The sequence below is a fragment of the Triplophysa dalaica genome, chromosome 19 (genome assembly GCF_015846415.1).
Source record: "Triplophysa dalaica isolate WHDGS20190420 chromosome 19, ASM1584641v1, whole genome shotgun sequence".
In the NCBI taxonomy this organism is placed as follows: domain Eukaryota; kingdom Metazoa; phylum Chordata; class Actinopteri; order Cypriniformes; family Nemacheilidae; genus Triplophysa; species Triplophysa dalaica.
In genome coordinates this window covers 20,012,947-20,028,460 of record NC_079560.1, presented here as the reverse complement: position 1 = coordinate 20,028,460, position 15,514 = coordinate 20,012,947, and the positions used below count along the sequence as shown (strand labels likewise).

Here is a 15,514-nt window from a genome sequence, read left to right as displayed (position 1 = left end):
TCAATGGAGATCATCCACACTGAACGAGTCAAATCTGCAAATAAAGACATTGTAAGTACAGGTATGTTTTAAGTAAAACCCCAGGGACCTGCGGTAACTGAAAAAATGTCACTGTGACACGTTTGTCCGTCCACTATTAGAAAGCAGTGTGTGTGGCTTGTAAACATGCGACAGGATTGTTCTGTGTAACGTTAATTTGATTTAGAGAAATAGAGATGCATTTGTCTAGAGTATCATCACTTCAGAAAACTGTGTGTATGGTTTGTAAACACGTGACGCGGTTCTCTCTCCCAACAGGGACTGGAGGGGCATCGAGAATGGCCCTGGGGGAAACAGGTGTGCTTATCGAATACAATGTGTTTGGTGTTCAAAGATGAGACCTTGTTTCTCGTTCGCTTTATGTGACCATACTTTATTGTTTTGTCGCTGGAAGCACAGGCTCACACAGCACGTTTTCTGCTGAAAAGGGGGTGGAGACTAGCAGCTCTCTTGCATTTAAAGAGACACACACACCAAAACAGCTCGTTTCTCCTCACACTCTGGTGTTTTATTTACCTAAAACTTCACAAACACAATCTGGGGACACCAGAGACTTATTTAATATCTAGTGAAACCATTCGAAAAATCTCTCCTTTAAGAGACGAGTCTGAACTCACCCGAAGACTTTACGGATGAGTCTGAACTCACCGATGTATGATTTCTTCCATAGACCCTTATCATGCAACATTCTGTAGACTTTAAACCTGGCAGATATGTTTAGTTTTCTCCACATATTTGCTTCTAAATATTTGCTTCCAATCTATGTCCCGTCTCACTTATCGCATACAACAACTTTCGCTTGAAACTGATGCAAAGTTTGACTTCAATGAATTTTGTCAGCACGTAGGAACATATCAGTTTGTTGATATCCTATAGGCTAATATATAAAAAAAAAGGAAAAATATGATTTTAGTTGGTCTTTAAAAAGAGTATTTCAGCAGATGTATGGGTGAGTGAAAGCCACAGTTTGTGATGATCACCGGTTGTTCTTTGTTGATGCTATGGTGGTTTTTCTATTATAGTATTGAGTTTTCTTATATAAAATGATACATTTAGTTAGTTATAGGTTTCATGTATTTTTATGAAATAATATTGGGCATGGGCCTCATGTATAAGTTTGAGCACTTGAAAACCTGCATGAACAACAAACATCTTATCTTAACTGCACGTACACCACACATCATTTTTAATAAGGAAGTTTGGTTTGTCGCATAGAGTCAAGGACGCTGGGTATCTCTTAACAATAAGCTCATTTTTAAAACTAATGGTATGAGTTTGAACACTTGAACATCTGCACACACACCAAATATCTTTTAACACTAAGACGAACTCCCCACACACTTTTTAGAGAAGTTTAATTAAATCGCATACAACCAAGGACACTGGGTAGCTGATTATTGCTAAACAATGAGCTCATTTTTAATAAAAACAACGTTAAATCATGTATCGTCCGAAACCCACGGAAAAGTGTCAAGATAAAGAGGCAATTGTTTTTGAGAGGCGCTCGCTACCATTAAATCTTAATATGATAGGCTGGAACTACGAGCAGAGGGACAGGCTAATGAAAAAGTGATGTCATATGAAACCTGATTGGAAGAAGATGATGTCATGCACACATGATTGGTTTAAACTGTGATAACAATTTGAGAACAATGTATAAAAGATGGAGTCAGATGTGTATTGTTTGGATCATTTCAGATGAACTCTGAATATCCCACTTTGCTTGCCTGGGCAAATAAGTTTTAACTCTTGGCACCTGAAAACCTTGTCTCTGAGATTTCTTTCTGCAATGGAAGGCCAATTCGCCACAACAATGCTGGCGGCTTTGTCAGCAAAATCAGTGTGAAGGCACTTGTGTCAAATAAAATATGTTGCATGTTTTTATCTGTGTGCAAAAATTACATACCGGCCAAAACAAAAGGAAATTTGTGCAAAATATAGTGAGGACAATTTCTGATTATGAAAATTTAATCCATAGCAACATCACTGGAAATATTTGGTTCATTAGAGTTCATTTAAGAAATGTGTGATGTTCAGTAATAATAAGCAAATACAACAGCTGGAAGTAAGCTTTAGTTGGTTTTTATAGCTTATTCCGACTATTGAAAAAATGCTAAAATTATTGTTTCTATATGATTGTATAAACGATTTTATTAATAACGTTTCATTATTGAAGAAGCATGTGCCTATTTTAAACCAAATAATCATTGACTTGCCTACTGCAGTGGTCGTACTGATGAAAGAGAACCCGTCCATCGATGAATTTAGAAACCAATCAGAACCAAAGAACATATCCAGATGACCAATCGGAACGGAGTATCGACGGTGAAAGCTGTGAGCGTCCAATCACCGATGAGCCGGTAGTCGGTTTTTGACGGGAGGAAGGTTGAAGTGAAAACAACTGTGGCTCAGGCAGGGTGGGACTCTGAAGGCCGCCGTCTTTACAGGTCCTCCTAAGATTTTCCTATTTAATCATTCAAGATTCCTGGCCACATGTACGTCTCTAAGTAAATAGTGGGAAAAGTTTGGATATTTCTGGAAAGCTGGGTGAGATTAGTTCATAAATTCGTGTTAAAATCGAGTCAAAAAAATCTGCCACAGAAATGGACGAAAAGGCGTTTACGAAGGAGCTGGATCAATGGATCGAACAGCTGAATGAATGCAAACAACTGTCAGAAAACCAAGTCAAGTCCCTATGCGAAAAGGTATTTATATATATTTACACACACTAATACAGACATCACGAAACACAAGTAATGTGATGAAAACGAAAACGTTTCACGTTATTTCATTCCTCCGTTAGCCGCGTTAGCTAACATGACAAGATGGCGGACGGGAACGTCCAACGAACTCCGCACACAGAAACAGCCGATAATGTCCTTCTTTACATATAAACACTTCAACAGCTTTAAATTCGAAATAGGTAAATCGCATTAAATCCAATGTGGTGAATTTTTCTGTACTGTTAATTGTTTCTTTATTGGAACCCGCTCTGAATCAAAGTTATTCATATAATATGGGTTCTGAAAGAACTCTTGCTCTATTCATCTACGTCCGTGTTTTCGGGTTTAGGTTTCTGTATAGTTTATTTGGGTTTAAAGAGCGAGTTTTTTTAAATATAGCTGGTTCCTGATCACTGAGTCTTAAAATGGCGCCGGTGTACCAGGCCATCATGTCATCATCATCATGACTATAGAAGAGCAGATGTGTGTGTCTCTTCTGCTCAACTTATCTCACAGTCAACATTTAACTACACCTCTGAAGAAATGCATATTGCAGTTCTACTTTAGTCGTGGAGAGACTAGTGCTGAAACCAACACGGACGCTGTGGTTTACCTTGTTGTCGTACTACAAACACATTTTTTATATTGTTGCGATTTTTTGTTCTCCGCAAGTCACTAGTTTGGGTGCAAGTCAGTATTTCAGGTTAAAGCGGTTATCATTTGTTAGATGACCACGCTATCCCGTTGCACACATGACGTCACTGCCGTGATGATGGCGAAAGAGAGCAATTTAGTGAAAACATTTTATTTACCCCTGGGGCAGGTTGCATAAACTGCTTAGACTAGCTTTACAAGTTAGTCTTTCAATTTTTTTTTCTTCAAATCTGGTCATAACTTGTTTAAATCAATCACATAAAAATGTAGAAGATCGAATTTAAATCTAAAATTTAAGAATTATTTGTCCTAACTATTTGCTAGTCAGTGAGACCAGTCTTAACGTGACAGCTATGTTTATGTAACTGGCCCCTGAGATCAAGCTTAGTCATCAATATTTTGGTTGGTGTTTGGAGAAGAGAGATGCCTAAATAAGTTTCTTTCTTGATAAAACGCCAGCACATACATAACAATATTAGCTTGGAGGCTAAAAGCCCCAAAACTCCAATAAAAACTGCTGACCTTAATCTTCATTAAGATGTCATGCTGCAGGTTTATATTTATTTAAATACTCATGTTACTCTTAGAATTCAGTTGAATTCGGATACAAATATATTTCCCATTTTCAAGTAAAAAGTGTTGCTTAATTATATATATATAATATATATATATATCTATATCTGATTGGTTTTCTGCTATCATTCGTTGGAAAATCTCTACAATTCGAAGGAACTGATTTAAATTCAGACCTGGGTATCAGCGAGGGTCTGGGTTTTTATTTAATTTATATATGGTTCATAAAGGAGTAATATTGCTTTTGGCTGTAAAGCGCTTCTACTTTACTATAGAAAAACATGTTTTTTGTTCAGATTATATGGGTCAGTCTGCAGTCTGCTTTGTCATCCTCTCATTTGTCACTGCTGCTGTAATGAAGCTCAGATGGGGTTTATACTATTGTGTTTTCCTTTCAAAAACGCATAACTTTTGCTACTGTAAAACCCGCCGTTTACATTTGACCCCTGAAAACGGAGACTTTTGGAATTGCTACAGATCCTGCGTTATTTTGAAAACTCCGGGGTTGCGTTTCTGTGTAAAAGGACAAAAATGGAGACTTAAGAACACACAGGAGTGGTTGCCCACAGTCTCTTACTGATTGGGTCTTATGTTCGCTAAACCTCTGTCCTATGAGCCATTACTAGGGCTGGGAATGTCTAGGCACGTCATGAGTCGATTAAGATTCAAGAGGGCTGCGATGTGATGATAAAACTAGAATATTCTTATCTCAAAATTGAAAATCGAATACCAACCCAACAAACGAATATCAGAATTATGGAATATTGTGGGCCAGCCCTACAATTCATTTACATTTAGGCATTTGGCAAGCGCTTTTATCCAAAGCGACTTGCATTGCTTTTATCCTATACACATTTTACATAGGTATTTGCAATCCCCTGGGATCGAATCCAAACCCTTGCATTGTTAACGCAATGCTCTTATCACTGAGCTACAGGAAAGCTGTAGCTCATCAATTCACACGAAGACATCCTTGGTTTTCCTCTCCCTGTTCTTTTTGTACTGGTCGGTCTGTGACTAGTAACCAACAACGAATTTGTATGTATACGCATACAACTGTTAACATCTGAATGGTCACGAGACATATTTTCGGTAGTTCAGTGTAAACAGAGATCTTTTTTCTGAAACTCATGTAGAAACTGCATTATGGGTATCGTTTTTGTTTTAAAACGCTGTTTTCTTACAACAACCGGCTGGCTGATGTAAACAGCACCTCAGTCTCTCGGGTACTGATGCAGAAGTGTGGCTTCCACATGGTCTACTCTTTACAAAGTACTCTTGATGCTTAACAAGCAAGCAAGAAAATGTCAAATCCGTTTTACTTCATCGAAATACACCCTTATTGTTCCTTTTTCCTACAAAGTCTTCTCATGAAATGAGTTCAATCAGATTTAATCCTACAACTGCACAGACAGGTGTGTAATGATGGAAACGTGGTCACGTTGAAGCATTTTCATTTATGTATGTAAATTTGTTCTTGTTCTTGTGAATGTCAAATGTGTTTATCTGCACATAAGGATGTCAAAAGGTCAGCATCTTTTCAGGGAGCTGCTTTTTGTGTGGCAGATGTGTTGGCATTTTGGATTCTGGCATACTGTGAGAATTACCATGCACGGTTATGTCACTGTGCACACTTACTGTACTATACAGTAAAATTAATTTTACTGGAAGTGTTTTAGCGCCCTTTTACAATTCTTCCTGTAGGCAATAAAGTAAAACTACAGCATGCATACTACGGATTCCACAATTCTCATTGTTTGGTACGACCTTCACGGTTCAATACGTGTATCTGAATTGTGGTTTTGCGTTTAAATAATTTCTGTGCGTTTTATGACAGACTGGCTTTGTCCATGTTTGTCTGTACGTTTGCGCACTGAGATAGATAAACGCCTCCCCACAAGTTAATATCTATTAACAATGTGCAACAGTATGGGACACTTGCGATGCTGATGACAAATTTCACAGGAGTCGTGCGGTGAACCGAGGCAGCCTGCAGCATGAGAAGCAATAATCGGTTTATGCTGACGAACAGATACGGGCTGGCCATCAGAAGCACCAGAACCTACCGGCTTTATTGTATGCCCAGTCGACCAAAGTAATAAATGTTTATGATCCGTTTTACACTGCATACGATTGCAGCATGTCCGCGTGGCAGAAAGAGCGTCTACAGCGGCGTGCCAAAGTCCTTTTAACGGAAGTCGTGCCAGTTGGGGCCCTTCGGGCAGCTATTTGCATCATAGGAGAACAACAGGCCGATATTTCTAAAGTCGCTGAATTAAATAGCATATTTCTGATCAATAATTAAACCTGACATGAACTGTCTCCTTAATTTGATAAAAAAATCTGTTTAAATTGTGCTTATATCATCTTTTTCAAGCGGCTACATTTCTTCCCATGCAGTGGTGCATCTTGTTCATTTCTATAATCTTTGGCCTTGCTCAACGAGAGATAGTGTTAAATGCACACAGCGTGTCTGTCTGTTTACTACCATTACAGCAATCGCAAGTTTGCATTGTTATTTTAAATGCACTGATGCGCTAAACCTCTTCAATAAGCTTATTTTACTGGCATGTTGATGAATGGTAAGCAAAAAACTGCTCGGAGTAAATCTTTAATGTATCTTTATTTTATATTTCAAAGTAAATTTTTCCTTAAAGTACATAAAAAAGTCAAGTAAAATAAAGAGAACTGCATAAAATATTTTTTTTTCTCAACTTTTTACTGTTTAAATTTTTAGCCCGAACCAGACCTGAAACCGAATTGTGTTTAACAGCAACCTTTGTTTAAATATGCTGCATTTTATGATTGCTTGCGATGATAATTTACAAATAGCCCCCTCAGCAGTGAAAAAAAGAAGAAATAGCGCCGTCCTCTTCTGATTAAAAGTTAGCAGAGCTGCACTGAAGTTGCTCTCGCTGCTAAAGTTACTTGCAGGGATGCTGAGGATTAGGGGTGGGCGATCTAGGAAAACATTTAAATCACTATTTTTTCTAGATAGGTCACGATTCACGAGTTTATCTCGATTCTTCTTCAAGTTGGTTTTAAGACTATTATGCAAATTAAAGGGGCTACAATACAGCCAAACTATATCCCCATATAAAATTATACTCTTTACCATTTATATTTTGAAGAATATTTTAATAAATAATGCAAGTGCAAGACCATAAATCAGCTGTTAGGAAAAAACTTTACATTTTGAATTTTGTTTTGCATCTTGTTGCAGCACTCGGAGTAAAGCTGTGGAAATTCACGGCTGGGTATTTCGTAACGTGGATCTACGACTTTGAGCAGTCTTTTAAAGCCCTCATTTTCCACTGTCTTTATGGGAATCATGTAGGGCTGCAACAACGAATCGATAAAATCGATGAAAATCGATTACTAAAAAAGTTGTCAACGAATTTCATTATCGATTCATTGTGTCGCGCGACCCGAAGACGTTTGATTATTTAAAAAAAAAAAATGTGAGCACAGAGCGGAGTGAACACACTCGGTCTCTCTCGCACACTGATGCTGGCAGAGTTCGGCGCCTCATAGACAGGGCGGAGCTAAAATAAATGAGCGGAGGAAAGATACATGACGGAGGCAGAGAAATCCGCGCGACCCAAGTCATCCAAGGTGCGGGAGCATTTCACACTAAATAAACAAAAGGTGTGTTAACTACAAAATATGCAAAAGCGACATGGCATGGCGGCACCACGGCAATGATCCAGCACCTGAAACGCAAACATGTTGGAGTCTTTAATGCGGAGTTCAATAGCAGGTTAAGTCACTACAGAATCCTACTTTTGTTCCGTTTTGAAGTGAGGAACTTAATTAGGGCTGCACGATATTGGAAAAAAAATGTACATTGCGATATTTTTTTTTCTGCAATGTATATTGCGATGTGTAGAAATACAGAACTGTTCATCAGATGTCTTGAATTTCTCCAAAAATAAATATGCCTGGGATGGCAACTTGAGAAAAATTAGTGCGTGATGGTATAACATAAGGCTTGTCAAGTGACCGGATCATGTTTGCAAAACCCGGGTTGGTCACCGTGTTAATTGGTACCATGTCTTTCGCCAGGTGAAATGTTATCGCATCCGTGATCTCTTTATGCGCTTGGAACCCTTCGCATAAGGTGTAACACTGGCAAACGCATCCAAAATAGTTTTCTGCTTTGGACGGCAATCAGATCTGGCTTTGCACTCGTCATACAGAGCTCTGTGGTGCCGACTTAAATGATCAAACAAATTAGTTGTGTTTCCGTGTGTTGTGGCAACTACTGCACGTCACTCCCGACAAAGTACCTGTTTTTGGTCAACATCATCCTTTCTGTAGCCAAAATATTTCCAAATAATTGACGATGCGCTTCTTTTTGCGACCAAGTCTTCCATTTCGGTGCTTTTCTCCGTTCCTCGCTCATTTTGGCATGCGCACACATGCAGAGGCTGCGTGTCAAAAATGTGAAGCAACAACATGTGCTTTGTAAAAAAAAAGCACCCATAAATCAGAATTCATTACTTTATATCAGACAAATATAGAAAAAAAAACTTTCCCTGCATCGCACCTCGTGCGATGTGACAATTGCGCATGCGTACATCGCGATATCGATGCTAAAACGATATATCGTGCAGCCTTAAACTTAATGTCCCTGGTGCTGGTGTTTACTCGTTATCCAGCTTGACAAGTTAGCGTTAGCTGGTTAATAACAGAAGTAAAGCATGGGTGGTATAGTTACTTTGCACTTTGCATTTGCAAGAATAAAGACACGTTTTTATTCACTCGCCTTTTTTGGACCATTCATTTATCAATCTGTTGTCATGTATAGCTACACTGCAAAACTTACTTAGTAATTTTGTCTAATTTCCAGTCCAAATATCTAAAAAATCTTAAATCAAGATTACTAGACAAGAAAATTAAGTGATGCTTAAAACTTCTGTTTGAAATTATATCTCATTAAGATTATTTTTCGTACCCCATTGGCAGATAATTGTGCTTGTTTTAAGCAAACAATCACTTAATTTGAGGTGTTTTTTCAGAAAACAAGACATTTTCATATGTCTAGTACATGTTTCTTGTTTCTTGATTTAAGATTTTTTTTTATATTTGGACTGACAACAGGACAAAACTACTAAGTTAGAAAAGCAATTTTGCAGTGTATATTCTGTGCTTTGTCCCATATAGGTTATTATTGACAAATATATTTGTGTGTGTTGTACTTTTTAATTTAATTTTAAAGTTCTTTCATAGCATACTTGGTCATCTTAAACTGTGTTTAAATGTGGTGTATAAATGAAGCTTGCACTTACTACAATGATGGTAATGATTTAATGAATAAGCTTCAAGTGAATTTGAGAGAGAGTTTGTGTGTTTGTCAGTGTGAGAGTTTGTGAGTGTGTGCATCTGCAAAAGTGTGTGTGTCTGCTTGTGTGTGCATCTGCGAGTGTGTGGGTCTGCAGTGTAGTGTAGAGAACAAGTTCTTACATTCAAACAAATCCTGTTAAATTTTCTGATTTGTATTGTTCTTTATTTTTTGTAAATTATTTATTGTTCTGGCAGCTCAGGTGGCACTTTTATTTAAAAAAAGTCTATATATTTGGCAGATGTAAAGCATACATGTGTATGTTTTTTGTGTTAGTCCATTTTTATTTTATTTGATTATTATAACAGCTCAGGGATGTTCAAGGAGCAACATGTGTGTGCACTTTCGAAAGATTTTAGTTCTGTTTTTGAATAAAAAAGAATCATGTCTTTGGCCAGGTAAAATGCGACCATGTCAGTAACATCTTTGCAGCGCTTGCTCGTCCTGTCATACGGAGTTTCTTTCTCAAATCCTTCTTTCGTTAAAGTCGTTTGTTTAAGCCTTGTAGTTTCCGGATGCTTTGTTGTACCTGATTTACTCGTGTGGGATCCCTTTATAATTTGACTGTCGGAATACTCTTTCGGGTGCTTTCTTTTGAGGTGGTTAAAAAGTTTCGTTGTGTTGCCATCCGACATGCGAATCTTATCATTGCCACATTTGCAAATAACTGTTGTTTGGGCCGTGTCAGTTGGGTAAAACTCAAACCATTTCAATATTACTAAAGTAGATTTATTTTTAGGGACCAACTCCCTCCGCGTCACTTAACTACATTTTGTTACACTGTACTTGTATATGTGTAATGACAATAAAGTTGAATCTTATCATCTAATCTTACTGAATTCAGAAGCAACGTGTACGAGCTTGTTAACATGGTGCAATCTATCGCAAGGATGATGACGAATTCAATAGAACAGCAATGGATATAACATGTCTTGCACTATATAGTACGATGTAACGAAAGTGGAAAAGTGGATCGTGCAGTCATTTTAATCGTTCGCGATCAAATATCGTCATATAGCACACCCCTACTGAGGATACTACGAGCCTGTCTTGACAGTAATACTAATGACAAGGTCATAATTCTTTCAGAGTGCAGCTTTCCCTGCATCATTTGGAACTGTAATACGTTTTCCATAGCTAATATTTTGCTTTATCCCACTCATCTTACCATCAGCTGCTGTGTGGTGACAAGGAGGATAAGAGCGGGAGAATGTGTGCAGAACAGTTAATGTGAAAAGTGTGTTTTCTTGGGGTTTTTTTTGTGGTACCAAAGCACCAAAAACGCAAGCAAACGCCACGACACACAAACTTGTTTGTATATAACCTTTTTAAATTTATAAACCCGACCCAATCACGAGGCTATTTATTAAACACGAAGCCGTCCAGAAGGGCTTGGGTTGCAGACCTCTAATGCGCACTCGCCAGATAAAAGTGAGAATGTAAACAAAAGCGACAAGGATAATTAACTCATCTGGTATATTTGTGATATTAATAGGGTTTACTAGAGAAGATTTTTTTTTATATTGCCTATGGAAAAGAGAGAGAAAAGATTGTAAGAGCCGAATAAAAAGAACCCAACAAAACCGCTTTACGAGACAGAAATAGCCCAGTTGTTTAAAGATAAAGGCAGATAAAAATACTTTTTACTGCGTCTCCACATGGATGTGGAACTTAGTTTGAAGTTGTTTTATCGAAACTGCATTTTGGGAGCCTAAAACTGCAGTTTTTTTTTTTAAACCGGGTACCAGGGTGGATACATCTGAAAACGCCACCCTTGCATTTTCCTGTGTAGAGTCGATCGGTATATTTCATGAAACAATGATGTCATCACCCCTGCGCTTTATGCTAGGGATGGGCATTTAACGCAAAAATAATATTCTAAGATCGATGAGAACAATTCGAAAAAATTATTTGAAATTCGCACCCCTCCCCCACATGGACGCATTTACAGTATTACACACACACACAAAGGGAGAGAGAACATTTACGCTTTAAATCCATATGACGGCACACTGCTTTATGTATTATGGAATAGGCAATCTTACATCAAGCCATACATTAAAATAACGTGCTAAAACATTAATATATTAACAACCGAATGACGGCACTTATTAACAGTACGTCGATCAGAATCAACCGCTCCTAATGCTAGGACATTTCCTTGTAAAAGATGAGCATGCACATTTATACCAACTAAAAAACAGTGTGATTGATCAGGAAAATATATTAATATTCTAATGATTTTTCCCAAAATTTTGGTTGAGATTGAGCAAAACGTATATAGGACCTTTTTTGTTAAGTTTTTCTTTCAAGTTGTTTTCCTCATAAGCAGGATCATAAGGAACGTGTAAGAGGAAAGATTTACACACAACAGGATAATTAAAATGATTTCTTATTAAAAAATGTAAGTTCATGTTATATGGCTCTTAAAAATATAATTTGGCGTCTGCTTTTCCCCCTTATGGGTGCCAATGGCTCCTTATCTGATTTTCTTGTATGGAGCTCTGTGTATGCAGATATATCTTGAGACGACGCCTTGAAAAGGAACAAAAAATATATCAGATAAGGAAGGCTCTGGCTTTTGAGTGGATGAGGCCGAAAAGACATTTCAAAATTTCAAAGTCAATGATATTGTTTGAATTCATAAATCCGAATGGATTTATGTGTTTGCCAATAATGTTTGTTTTTATGACTTTTTTCATGTCTTTCAATGTAAAATGGCCATGATTTGTGTAAGTAAACCAAGAACAAAAAAGATATTTTATTGAACCTCTCTTTAGTAATGTAACTCTAAGTCGAGATAATACTGTTATATTGAGAATCAAAGCTTCAGTGATACATCATCTGTCTGAAAGCGATTCATTAAATGTTGTGCAATTGGCATGCACAGTTGTTATTTCCATGCTTGTTCTGTGTTTACCTCGTCCCCATATCACTGGAGATATAAATATATTTGTCCCGGGGTAAGCTCATGAAACAAAGTGCACAGTACTTAATCCTTATAGTGTTTCCAAATTAAGCATTTCTGCTGGACATTGTTGATATGGTTTCTTTTAGAGGAATATTTTTCATACAGTTGACAGCATCATGTTTGTTTTTTCTCCCAGGCTAAAGAAATCCTGACCAAGGAGTCTAATGTCCAGGAGGTGAGATGTCCGGTCACTGTCTGTGGAGATGTGCACGGTCAGTTTCATGACCTCATGGAGCTCTTTAGAATCGGCGGAAAGTCACCTGACACAAACTACCTGTTCATGGGAGATTATGTGGACCGAGGCTACTATTCTGTGGAGACGGTCACTCTGCTCGTCGCTCTTAAGGTAAACATCTGTGTGTTTTGCTGGACTGCTCAAAAGGTAATAGCCTAGTTTTATAGACAGCTGTTTTTGTGCCAACCAATGAATTTCTTACATTGCTGAAATAAAGTTTTTTTTAAAGTATTTTTTAAATGAAGGACTTTGGCTGAATAATAATAAGAGCTCAGAATGAGTTGAGATCATAGAACCGCATATGGAGGTTGTGGAGAGATTTGAGAGGTCTATGCCGCTCATTTGAGTTGTTTTATGTCCCCTTTGAAGAACTACTGGAGGTTTTCACATAAAGTCATCCCCAGACTACTACACAAGAGTGTACCCTTCACCAGTATTTACATCTGAACAGAGCTGTGCGATATAGCTAAAAAATGTGTCATCGTTAGAATGTTTCATATAATTCGACATCGATAATTATTTGTACATTTGAACTCTATTAAGACCAGTAAATGAGGTTTGAATTTTACCACTGTATTTTCCCCATTTAACTGTATTACTGTTAAGTGTTATAATAAGTCCATTTATTACCAAAACAGAGACAGCTACCGGTTATTAGGTTAGGTTAGGTTACTGTCACTTTAAGATGCTAAAACACATCCAGTATTTACACTGCAGTCGTTCATAAGTCAGAAGAAACATCTGTGAGTCAAAATGCTTGAGTTTAAACAGGCACTACCTCAAAATGCATCCAAATAATACACTTTGGTGATGATGAATAACTGTAATCTCTGTGATATAGATATAAGCTGTTTAATACAAGTTGTTAATGTGTGTCACGCTGCCTGGACTCGCCCTCGCTGTAATGGAATGAGTATAAAAGTGAACCCTTATTGAGTGTGAGAGTTTTGATTTCACCTCGAGTACTGCATTGCTTGACAAAGAGGGATCAAAAAAACACACAGTGTTGCTATCAAAGTGAACATTCTTTGCATTCGACATTAACAGTCAATGCTCTAACTGAAGGACCTAAAGTTTAGTGACATCAACAATTTGATTTGATTTATTTGGATTTTAGTTTTTGTCATTTGGTGAGCAACTTTTTGATGCAAACATTGTTTATGCGTTTAAATTGCAGGTAAGGTACCGTGAACGCATAACAATTCTTCGTGGGAACCACGAGAGCAGACAGATCACACAAGTCTACGGCTTTTATGACGAGTGCCTACGGAAATACGGCAACGCAAATGTTTGGAAATACTTCACAGACCTCTTTGATTACCTTCCACTTACTGCTTTGGTGGATGGACAGGTAGGTTCATGACGATCGATGCCTTTAAAATGAAAATGACCCCTTTAAACCGTTGGAGAACCTGAATCCTGTGTCGTTTGTTCTGCAGATATTCTGTCTTCACGGAGGATTGTCACCGTCCATAGACACTCTTGATCACATCAGAGCACTGGACCGTTTACAGGAGGTTCCTCATGAGGTATGTGTCCCCTCACACCATCCCAAGTCACGTTTGAAGTTTGATGTGTGCGGTACAGTTTTGAGTAATGCGGCCGTGTCTTTCTTCAGGGGCCCATGTGTGATTTATTGTGGTCAGATCCAGATGATCGTGGAGGTTGGGGCATTTCTCCCAGAGGTGCAGGCTACACCTTTGGACAGGACATATCCGAGACGTTTAACCACGCAAACGGCCTTACTCTGGTGTCTAGAGCTCACCAGCTAGTGATGGAGGTGTGATGGCTTTCTTGTTTTTGCATGCAGTGTGAAAAGGTGCCCATGACCCAAATGTCTTTGATTTGACTGTCTCGTAGGGTTACAACTGGTGTCACGATCGCAATGTGGTAACAATTTTCAGCGCACCCAACTACTGCTATCGCTGTGGTAATCAGGCCGCTATTATGGAGCTGGATGACACCCTGAAGTACTCCTTGTAAGTGCATGAGAGAGCCTTATAGTATAGGATTGCCACAGCCGTGACAAATGAACGTGACCTGATTTTGTGTCTGTGTGATTGCAGCCTTCAGTTTGACCCCGCCCCTCGCAGAGGAGAGCCGCACGTCACCCGCCGTACCCCCGACTACTTCCTGTGAACCTTTCCGCGCTGCACAGTATTGCCATGATATCATAATCTTCATTCAGTTTAAAATAAGAGGAGAGGAATGGGCAACAGTATAAAAAGATGTTAAAGTGAAAAATGTCTGTGGACCAAAAGGTGTGTGCCATAACCAAACCGATGCAGAAGCCTCTATCTGACAGCACGACCCTGACATATTCTGTCCCATCTTGCTTCATTCCTCCAGTCCTTATATGGATGCCTGTGAAATCGGATGTTCTCCATCTGCCCTGTATGTGTCTTTTCTTTCTGTGTCCATTTGCACTTTCTTTTCCTCATTAAATGAAAGTTGATGCAGTCGGATGTCACATTCACACCATGTACTGTCCTGTTTTTTTTTCTTTTCTGTTATTTTCACTTGTTCTTCATGTGGTATGGGAGGAATGAGATTAGAAGCTTTTATATCCCAATAACCAGTGTCTTCTGGAGGATTATCTTTCCTACAGCGATGAAAACCTGTTAAACAAATGCCAACCGAGTCAAGTGTGACAGACAGAAATGACATGCTACCATCATAGGAATGCTGGCATAACGTCTTATGATGGTTGATGGTCTGTTGCAAGGGTACCAGTTCAAAAATAAAGATGAAAGTTGCTCCTTTCTTCTGTCTTGTGTTTTAAGTGAATCCACTTGTCTGTAATCTGCCGTAATCCCCTCCTCTTTGGCATTTGACACGGAAGAAGAATGAAAACGGCAGAGACTTTGTGGGACTCCTTTCAGATAGATCAGTTATTTTATAATTGATGCCATATACACGTGAATACAATGAGAAACACAGCCAGGTATTCCAACAATAATAGGAGATGTAACGTC

The 15,514-nt window shown here is 38.4% G+C and overlaps 1 protein-coding gene across 1 annotated transcript; it reads left to right on the top strand.

Moving 5' to 3' along the window:
* The first annotated feature begins 2,420 nt into the window (after positions 1-2,420).
* ppp2cab (protein phosphatase 2 catalytic subunit alpha b) lies at positions 2,421-15,020 on the top strand. The gene is made up of 7 exons (XM_056731957.1): positions 2,421-2,744; positions 12,441-12,650; positions 13,717-13,890; positions 13,979-14,068; positions 14,158-14,319; positions 14,400-14,518; positions 14,606-15,020. Exons 1-7 carry the CDS (start codon positions 2,643-2,645, stop codon positions 14,676-14,678), a joined length of 930 nt encoding a protein of 309 aa, XP_056587935.1. The 5' UTR covers positions 2,421-2,642; the 3' UTR covers positions 14,679-15,020.
* Positions 15,021-15,514: the final 494 nt, after the last annotated feature.